The sequence below is a fragment of the Pelobates fuscus genome, chromosome 7, assembly GCF_036172605.1.
Source record: "Pelobates fuscus isolate aPelFus1 chromosome 7, aPelFus1.pri, whole genome shotgun sequence".
Lineage (NCBI taxonomy): Eukaryota > Metazoa > Chordata > Amphibia > Anura > Pelobatidae > Pelobates > Pelobates fuscus.
The window spans coordinates 33663837-33674904 of record NC_086323.1 but is presented as its reverse complement, the minus strand read 5'-3'; the positions used below and the strand labels follow the sequence as shown (position 1 = coordinate 33674904).

Here is an 11068-nt window from a genome sequence, read left to right as displayed (position 1 = left end):
ATTAATTACATTTTTATATTTATTACTTTTCACTCCAAAACATTAGAAACTCTCTTTTCAGCTGAAATAAGCATAAAATGAATGTGTATTATGATGATTTCATGCACTCGGAGAGGAGGGGACCCCTAAACAGCTACAGGAATACATGTTAAGAATACATGTTTGTATTTGTGGCGGACCTTGCCACATATGTGTTTTACCCTTTTTCCGTTCGGGAGTACTTCATACGAACAATATCCATTCATCTCTGAACAAGGACCGCCCCTGTATCCCGTTAGAACTTTCACACCAGCAACTTAAGTGCAAAACTGCAAGGGAAGCTATTAATTAATGCTACCCTGGGTGGCCGCCATTTCCTATAACCAAACACACGGTCGACAAAAGAATGGCGCACATCTTGTCTCCCAAACGTGGGCAGCGGTACTTGGCCGTCGCATGCCTGGAACTCTTTTCGGTTAGGTACTCGCACAAACACTGGTAAAACCTAGACCGCTACCGACCTATTTCCTGACCACCTTTACGAACGACGTTCGGGAGAGATGAACTACCGAACAGGGGGAGCATTCATATCCTGAAATGAAGGTATTTCCTTGCTTGGTGTTCACACAGGAACTCCACGAACAGAGACTGGCCAGGACACCTATTCTCCTGGAACTGTTTTGGGCTAGAGCCTCGTTTCTGGCTTGTCAAAACTTTACCTCGATGGCATTCCCATTCCACCGAACCGATCTGAGTGATCTTTAGATATGTTACACACTCAGATCGGGCCATCCAGGGATGTACTTTTTGTGGGATTCCTGAGTATGGCGGGGACACATCTGGGGTACTGTACTTTTGTATGGATTTTCTGTACCTGAGAGATAATTGAATTACAGTTTTTTTTTTCTCACGCAATTATCTCTCAGGCACAGAGGATCTTGGGATTAACACCCCTGTTTTATTGTAGTGTAAACCCTATGTAGGGGTCTGGGCAGAAAAGTCATGTGTGACCAAAAAATCCTCAGTTGACTCCCAGAACTGCGTTGTCTCGTTACTGGGGGAATGGGCAAATCTACTAAACAGTGCTTACCTTCCAGCTCCAGAGGATTACAGCAGAGATAGTCAGTATCAGCATTGCAGCTCCACTACAGTATTTCTAACGCTATAGACAACAAAGTGGAACCCACATCTAATATGCATACAACGTATGTATACAACCTGAAAATAAGACCAGAGTAGAAATATTCTATATACAATGGTAGTAGAATCTAAAAAAACAAAATATATAGATCATAGCATAACACTGTGATATATACCAAGTGAATAAGTGGTAGTGATATCTAACTCACAAACAAAGGTGAAAATCAGGCCTCTCACCCCCTTGGGGTATGTGTAATATGAACTTTGATAGTAGCTTCAAATGCACAGTTCGAGTAGGTATATGTCTTTAAAGAAATGGATAAAAAAGCCATACATGTGAAGTATGTTATAAAAAGTACAAAAGAGATTTATTGGGTACACTTACAAACAGAAGGAAGTTCTGAGCATATCTCCACTCTTTGTGGAACTCCAAAGCAGCATGGAACGAACAGTACAATTCCAAATAGGAGTAACAAGACCAGAAGAGATCAAAACATAATAAAATTTAGAATAAACAATTAAGAACAATGTGAGTCCATATATCCAACGCGTTTCGTCCAAAGTAATATATAAGGGACTTCTTCAGGGATATGTAGTTGATCGTGTGAAGGAGAATCTTCTTATACCCGTTGAAATAGAGTGGAGATATGCTCAGAACTTCCTTCTGTTTGTAAGTGTACCCAATAAATCTCTTTTGTACTTTTTATAACATACTTCACATGTATGGCTTTTTTATCCATTTCTTTAAAGACATATACCTACTCGAACTGTGCATTTGAAGCTACTATCAAAGTTCATACTACACATACCCCAAGGGGGTGAGAGGCCTGATTTTCACCTTTGTTTGTGAGTTAGATATCACTACCACTTATTCACTTGGTATATATCACAGTGTTATGCTATGATCTATATATTTTGTTTTTTTAGATTCTACTACCATTGTATATAGAATATTTCTACTCTGGTCTTATTTTCAGGTTGTATACATACGTTGTATGCTTATTAGACGTGGGTTCCACTTTGTTGTCTTTTGTTTCAATATTTGGGTGATCAGTGAGGTTCACCTAGGACCCCTTCAATCTAAAGATGTATTATCTGTAATTAGCTAGTATACTACTTTGTTTTCACTTTGACGTTTATTCCTCACTTGTATACTACTAATACATTATATCACTTCAATTCAACTATGGCTTCTAAAAATATATATGATGAAATAAGAAATGAGAGAAAAAAGAGTATTGATTCCTTATTTAAAGGAGGCCCTCTTCCTACAGAAAATTCACTAAACCGTAAATTTGTACAATTAGAGCATCTCTTAGAAAAAGAAACCCGCAAGTGGTGGGAAATAACCTCATTAGAGCAATATCTAGCTTCAAACATTATACCTCGGGGATTAAGAGTTTTAAAAGCCCCAGCTTTTGGTTTGGAAGATCATCTATTACTAAAAGACTGGCATCAAGCTAGCGATGAATGTTCTAAGAAATACATGGTTAGCTTGATCGAATATCAAAGGAGGTCTCTTACCTCACTAGAAGATGAAATTAAAATCTTAGAGAATTATATCTCCAATTTTAGAGAACCAAAAGCCGTAGAGAACAATTATAATATTCTTAAAGAAAAAATCAAGGCTGTAGATGAGAAAATCTCAACAACAAAATCTACTAAATTAAAAAGAGACCAAGACGATTACCAAAAAGGTAATCAAAGAAATTGGTCCAAGTCTAATTCTCAATTAAAACAACGAGATTATCTTAATAAAAAGAAATCACAATTTAGAGTACATAACCCAGCTGGCCGTGATTTTAAGGCCAGACATAATTCTTCTAATTCTAATCCTTTCAATCGTACACGTCCTGCCATTTCTAATTCTAATTCTAATTCAAATTCATATAATTATTCTTATTCTAATTCTAATTAGTATTCTAAATCAAACTCTAGGAAACGTAGCCCTCCTCGTTCCCCTACTAATTCACACTCCCAGAATGACAATCAAGATATTTTTTTAGACAAGGGGCGAGACCAAAAATCAGACCGAATACACACATTCCCAATCCAAAACAGGTTTCAAGCACTAAGATCTCCAATAAAAAAAGGACCCCATTCAGAGGTAGAGGAGGATCAGACTACATCAGTGCACATCACATACAGACAAAATTAAATCAAACTGAAGGTATTTTCAATCTCTCACAGGTTGAATTTTCATTGGATGAATTAACCCTCCTAAAGAGAGGACTTAAGTTTGCACCTACAACTAACATTAACAGTTTTAATCTATATTTGGACAACCAAAAATTCTTAAAAAAATTAACTATTAAACGATTATAAAAATCGAATAAAGATAATGATAACTCACAACATAATACAGTAGTACAGGAAGAGCCATGTCAGGTATTGAATAATGATTCAGAGTCTACACTAGACATTACACGTACTCCTTTTAAACCTACTTCTCATTTCTACCCCTGGTCCGCCAAAAGCAAATATTTGGACATTTTTAATGAATTAGTTCAAGCAGACCTTGACAAATTAACCAACAATAAATATCATCTTAACCTCAATAAAAAGGAAAGAGATGCTTTAAAAATGTTAACTGAGAATCCGAATATAATCATTAAGGAGGCAGACAAAGGAGGAGGTACAGTAATAATGGATAGATCATACTATATGGAAGAGGCATATAACATTCTAAATGACACCAACACGTATGAAACTTTGTCACAGAACCCGACCCCTGGGTTTTTACAATCTCTAAAACAACTACTGGATTTGGGTATTGAAAGAGATATTCTAACAAAGAAAGAATATGATTTCATCTTTAACCCTAATTGTAAAATAGCTACTTTCTATTTCTTACCCAAGATTCATAAGAACCTCCAGAGACCTCCTGGCCGCCCTATAGTTAGTGGTATAAATTCCCTCTCCTGTAATTTGTCGGAGTACGTTGACTTTTTTCTTCAACCGTATGTTTCTCGCATTGACTCATATATCAGAGATACTAAGCATATTCTACAAGATATATCCTCAATACATTGGAAATCCACATATGTTTTGGCCACTACAGATATAACAGCCCTATACTCAAATATCCCACATGATAAGGGCATTCAGGCCATTAAAGATATACTCATTAAACATCAATGTCTTCCACTTATTCAAATTGAATTTTTAATACAATGTATGTCGTTTGTATTAACAAAAAAATTATTTTGGTTTAATGGTCAGTACTTTTTGCAGAAATGTGGCGTCGCCATGGGTACCAAGTTTGCCCCCAGCTTTGCCAACATGTATGTTTCCCATTGGGAACAGCGCCATGTTCGGCTAGGCCCACAGCTGGGGGGCAATCTGGTCTTATGGCGGCGCTACATAGACGATGTGTTAATTATATGGGAGGGCTCCACGGAGAGTTTGGATCTTTTTTTCAATCATGTCAATTCGAATGATTATAATCTCAAATTCACTTATAACACCAGTTTAGTGTCCTTAGATTTTTTAGACCTTACTATCTATATAGATCAAAATCAGCTTCAAACCAAGACATTTTTCAAACCAACTGATTGTAACAATGCTATAGATTTGTCTAGTGCCCACTACCCTCCTTGGCTCTCTAATGTTCCCAGGAGCCAGTTAGTTTGTCTCAGGAGGAACTGTTCAGATAATGTTACATTTGCACAACAAGCTCAAGTAATAAAGGCACGCTATTTAGAAAAGGGCTACAATCAGGATCAAATAAATACAGACATACAAAATATATTAGCTACAGATAGGGCTGTATTCTTGAAAAATCATCACAAAAACAACACATTAAAAGCAAAAATACGATTGACTCTAAGAATAATAAATTTCAATTTGCATTTGTTACCCAATACAATCCACATGCCAATAAAATCAAAAAGATTTTAAATAAATATTGGTACATTTTACGACGCGATAGTGTACTCAAAGAGATTATCCCTGATAGGCCCATGATTATCTACAAAAGAGCGACCAATCTTAAAAATAAATTGGCTCCTAGTCTTCTTCCTGCACTCCCTACATCTACTTCTGGTTCTTTTCTTCAACCTCTAAAAGGTTTTTATTGTTGTGGACATTGTTCCACGTGCAAACATCAAAAAAGAAAAATTACTAGTTTTGTCAGTACTCAAACTAAAACAACATATGTTATTAAAAAACACATTCAGTGTTCTACCACTTTTGTGATTTATTTACTTCAGTGTGGATGTGGAGCCCAATATGTGGGTCGTACGACTAGAAAACTCCACATTAGAATTTTGGAGCATTTTAACAACATCAAAAAGGGTAAACTTGATCACAGTGTTCCCAAACATTGTAATTCATGTCCCCTTTTTTGTTGGGAAAATTTCCAGGATTTTTGGTATAGAACATATCACACTAGGCTGCAGAGGAGGTGACAAACTCCAAGAATTAATCCGGCAAGAAGCATTTTGGATTTATACACTAAAGACGTTGCATTATGGTCTGAATGCTGAAATAGATCTTCAAGGTCTGATATAAATATTTTTAATATTGGCTGTATTATTTAAATTGGTATGTACTATTTTTTTCTGGAATTCTCTCATTTCTTATTTATTTACCGATATATTTATGTATATTGCATGTATACCATTTTCTGTCATGTTATTTTATCTGCAATGGGAGGTATACACCTGTCCACAGATGGTTGTTTAGTAATTTTACCATCCAACCTATTCCAGTCTCATCATTCATGTATATGGATGTGTGGATTTGGTATGACTTTTACCTTCCAATACATTCATGTGCACATTGGAATTTGTGCTTGACTTATTATTTATTCATTTATATATTATGTTGCTTATTTCTGTATTGGTTATATATCATACACTTTGTGTTTTTGTATGATCGATGTATAACGACATATTGATGTGCGATTTAGACCTCTAGTGTTTTGATCTCCTTTCTTGTATTTACATACGCTCGAGTCTCGAGCGTTTCTGCTCTTAGATTTTCAGCGCGCATGCGCTTGGCAAACGGATGTACGTCACAGGAAATACGTCTGTGCGTTCCAAGCTGAAACGCACGCCGCCGGTGATCGGCATTACGAAGAATTTCAACGGGTATAAGAAGATTCTCCTTCACACGATCAACTACATATCCCTGAAGAAGTCCCTTATATATTACTTTGGACGAAACGCGTTGGATATATGGACTCACATTGTTCTTAATTTTTTATTCGAAATTTTATTATGTTTTGATCTCTTCTGGTCTTGTTACTCCCATTTGGAATTGTACTGTTCGTTCCATGCTGCTTTGGAGTTCCACAAAGAGTGGAGATATGCTCAGAACTTCCTTCTGTTTGTAAGTGTACCCAATAAATCTCTTTTGTACTTTTTATAACATACTTCACCATGTATGGCTTTTTTATCCATTTCTTTAAAGACATATACCTACTCGAACTGTGCATTTGAAGCTACTATCAAAGTTCATACTACACATACCCCAAGGGGGTCAGAGGCCTGATTTTCACCTTTGTTTGTGAGTTAGATATCACTACCACTTATTCACTTGGTATATATCACAGTGTTATGCTATGATCTATATATTTTGTTTTTTTAGATTCTACTACCATTGTATATAGAATATTTCTACTCTGGTCTTATTTTCAGGTTGTATACATACGTTGTATGCTTATTAGATGTGGGTTCCACTTTGTTGTCTTTTGTTTCACTATTTGGGTGATCAGTGAGGTTCACCTAGGACCCCTTCAATCTAAAGATTTATTATCTGTAATTAGCTAGTATACTACTTTGTTTTCCTAACGCTATAGCCTTGTTTTAAAGCGGTACTGCCACTGTCTGCGGACTTTGCATAATTTGCAAAGACCCCTGACAGAGACCTCGCCACTGGAGGGTCCGGTACCTGAATCTGTCCTTTGCGGGCGCCGTCATCTTCTTCTGGTGGGTCATCTTCTGAAGCGTCAGGTGCCGACATCACTGTTGTACACTGGCACATGCGCAAGAGTACAGCATTGCGGTCTATGGAGGATCCGGCAGACACTGATGACCTTGTGGGGATTGACACTTCTAGACATCGGTAGCTCCGCCCAGTGTCAAGAAGTGTCGGGCCTAAGCATAATACTGAGACAAAGTAGCCCCTACTTTGTCTCAGTATATCTTTTTATTCAGTGAGATTCCAACAAAGTCAGTATGCGTATTTCAGAAAGAGTTCATCTTTATGAAACACTTATTTTGCACTCATTTTTCAGGCTGACAGTGCTGCTTTAAATAGCAGGACTCAAAATATCCACTTGCCGACGCAGTCCATTGGCAAGTAAAAATGTGATCCTGGTGAGTAGAAATTCACCCCTGAAGAGCGCGCCGTGGACCCTTTAGCAATGCAGTGGCCAGTAACTTTTAGGCTTGGCTAGCAGCATAGGTCTTGAAAGTTTGAGACCCGATAATAGAATTTTAATAAAATTTCAGCTCATGAGATGCTAATTACTGTAACATAAATAAAAAAAAAAACACACAAACATTAGACAACATTCTTAAAACACGATAATAACCTAAAAAAACAACAACAGACATTTGAGTCTAAATACAGTAAATGGCTCGTAACCCTCTGGATTCCTTGTGATTGTGTTCTTTATTGCAATGATTGATGATGAAATGTAAATTATTCTTACCTGCAGAGTCTGGCAGCTGCTGTAACAAATTGGATGACAGTAAAAGATCTTCTAGTGATTCACATCCAGATATTTCCAGATCTACACTTTCAATCCGATTTTTCGACATGTCCAAATAAATCAGTTGTTTTAGTTTTCCGGTAGCCTTGTTACAGAAACAGAACTTAGTGAGTTACTGTTTATTTTACAGGACATAACTAAATACCCTGGTTTGAAGACCAGTTAGTTTCTATGTTTTTACATAATTTGCGTATGCTTTATTTCTATCTATACAAGTAAAAAAAAAAAAAAACATAAAAAAAATAAAAGAAAAATGCAAGTATTTTACTTTATAAATGCCATAACATTATATACAAAAATGATGTAGGTGTTTTTGAATTACAAAGAAACAGTTTTCGTGTGGGACTACAAGATTGCAAAGCACGCCAGGTCATTTTGGATTGCATTTGTTTACATAATGAAAAACCTTTTAAAGATAATAAAATTAAATTGTACAAAAATATTCAGGCCAATAGAGTTTTCTAATGACCAATTTATTAAAAGGATTGAATACTAGATCTGTAAGACGTCCTTTTTAAAATCATGCCATTTGTGTTTAAGATCGTGGAAATTAAGTCAAAAAGTACATTTTTGGTCCATTAAAGACACAGAAGCAAATTCAATTTTCTCAAAAGCATTGAGAAAAATGTTCATTTAGAGCGATTCTGCTAAAAGTGTGTGTGTGTGTGTTTTTTTTTTCTCACATTATATTTCTCTTGGAGAATATATGGATTTTAAACAACATACACAATGACAAAATAAAATGAAAAGAGAGAACAATAAGCACAATGTAAATTCATTACCCCAGGCACTACTTGCAATGAATTATTATCTAGCCACAATTCCTTTAAATTCTGTATTTGCTCCAGGCCTTCTGGCTGTAAAACAAGAAAAAAATTGGTTATTACAAGTCGATTTGTGAACGTCTTTAGTACTACTACCCTGTAATGCACCATTGCATGTAGCATTGTTATGATGGTATTTGCACGTTGTCATGATATACAATGAAAGAAAAATGTGATTGCCTCTAACTACCAAAAAATGGGCTTCCTTACCAGTTCACTAAACTCATTATTGCCAAGGTCCAATCGTTCTAGCTGGGTTAGTTTACTCATTGACCTGCAACAACAACAAAAAAATGGAGCACATATTACTTTTTTTTATTTTTACACAGAACAAAAACAATAGGACCCAAGGTGACCTATAATTTCCAAGTCTCAAGCATGTGGGTTGGTGCGATAAACAGAATTTTAAATTCATCAAGTTCATCCTCTCCTGATATAGGATTGAGCTACTAAATATCAAGGGTTCGTAAAGTAACCTGAGGTAAGTTAAAATTGACTTGCAAAATTTGTTGTTTCAATCAAAATTTTAAAAGTGACCACAAATTATTTTTAATGAATACATTCCATGTTTCAGAATGTGGGTTAAGGTTCTCTAGCCTTAGAAACACATGACCAATGCTTCATATTCAAACCCAACCCGTTGCCAAAGCCCATGGGATAGAGGAAGCAAAGGAGGGATGTTTAATTAACATCTCATTGCACGGAGGACGTGGGAGTAAGAAATGAGTATGTTACTTCAGAAAAATGCATTGGTAAGGGCATGGAGAGATAGACATGTGGTTTACTCCACATTTAGTTGGATTAATCCAGTAGAATTATTTTTTCTTTCCAATTTATTTTTAACTGTTTTTTTTAATTCCGACAGAGTTCCTTGTTCTTATTGGATGCTGCTAAGCAACTAATGTCAAGAGAGCTATATATTGGAATTGAGCTTCAAGAAACCAGAAGAAACATCCTTTTTTCAAATGACTTTTTGCGAGAAGTTTGTAAATAGCCCTGGCTTTTTTGATATCAAGATGCGGACTGTCTAAAGTAGGTGGGACTTAACAAAGTAGGTACTAGCTAGTCTTATGGTAAATATGAGGCTGGCAAAGCTTAACAAAAAGTAGAGTTCCAACCCCAACAACCTTGAAAAGTGATGGTTGTGGGATTCATTAATGGTCTTGCTTATTGTGGGATGTCATCTATGAAGGCAGTGTTGTATTCACAGGCATGCGCGAGGGTACAGCAGTGATGTGGCTCCTGCCAAATTAAGGGTTGTGGTTGCAGTTCGGGCACTGGGAGCCCTACTTACACATCTATAGGCTCCTAGTACCCCGGACTGCCACCACAACCACTTACACATCTGTAGGGCTCCTAGGTACAGGATTTCCACCACAACCACTTACACATCTATAGGGCTTCCAGTGCCAGGATTGCCACAACAACCACTTACACATCTGTAGGGCTCCCAGTACCCTGACTATCACCACAACAACTTACAAATCTATAGGGCTCCCAGTGCCAGTATTAGCTTATTGGTCAAGATTCCTGTCATCATTCAAGTAATTTTCCCTCCCTCTCTCTTGTTTTGTCACTTTTCAGAAATCCGAAGCACTTTGGAACTTCGGCAATTCAGACCAATGTCATTCGGTTCGTCACTTCCGAACTACCGAACTTCGGCACTTCCGACATTCGTGAGCATCCGAATGTGTGAATTGCATGAAATTTGTCCGAATGTATATTCGGAACAAAACAAATTGCACATGTCTAAACTCTATTTGCTTTGACACCAGTGGAAGGAGAATCACACAATTTAGTGATGTTAACCAGCAAATGAGCACAGAATTATTAAATCTTTAATGTTGTAAATGATAAGAGCTTAGCATCGTTGATCAAATATATTTGAAATGTCCAATTTTAGCAATGAATTCTCTTAATCAGGATGGGATACATTTGTGGTTGTCAATGTTGCCTCTATAGAATTTCTCAGACCTAATTAACCCATTTGTTTTGTGGTATACCATTATAGCAAGGTCTGTAATCTGTTAGCAATAATCTTAGTTTATATTTTAATGTCTTAATTTCGCAATTTAATAGTTTTTTTTTTTTTTTAAGAACGAATGCATGTGAGGGCAGTATTTGAGTAACTTTTAAATCTAAACTTGATGACGGTTGTGATGTAACAGAGAAATGATCTATACAGATGAGACCACCATTATCCTTCAGGCCCACCACTTAAAATGCCCACCACCCCTTCTGAACAATATTGTACCATTAGGATGTGCTAAAGAACAACATCACAATAAAGCCGCTAATTTAAAAAATGAAGTAATTTCCATTTCAACAGAATCCCTTCGGCTAAATAATAAACACAGTAATGTCTTTGCTAATGTCCTAGGTGGAAATACACAAAACAGAGGAA

General features: G+C 36.5%; 1 protein-coding gene across 1 annotated transcript in view; it reads right to left on the bottom strand.

The window, feature by feature from the left end:
- LRRC7 (leucine rich repeat containing 7) overlaps positions 1-11068 on the bottom strand; it is a 345057-nt gene that overhangs the window by 119447 nt on the left and 214542 nt on the right. Inside the window, exons 8-10 of the mRNA XM_063427909.1 lie at positions 8875-8938; positions 8623-8697; positions 7781-7925 (exon numbers count right to left, since the gene is read on the bottom strand). Of these exons, the coding sequence (XP_063283979.1) occupies positions 7781-7925; positions 8623-8697; positions 8875-8938 (284 nt within the window). The remainder of the gene's footprint in view (positions 1-7780; positions 7926-8622; positions 8698-8874; positions 8939-11068) is intronic.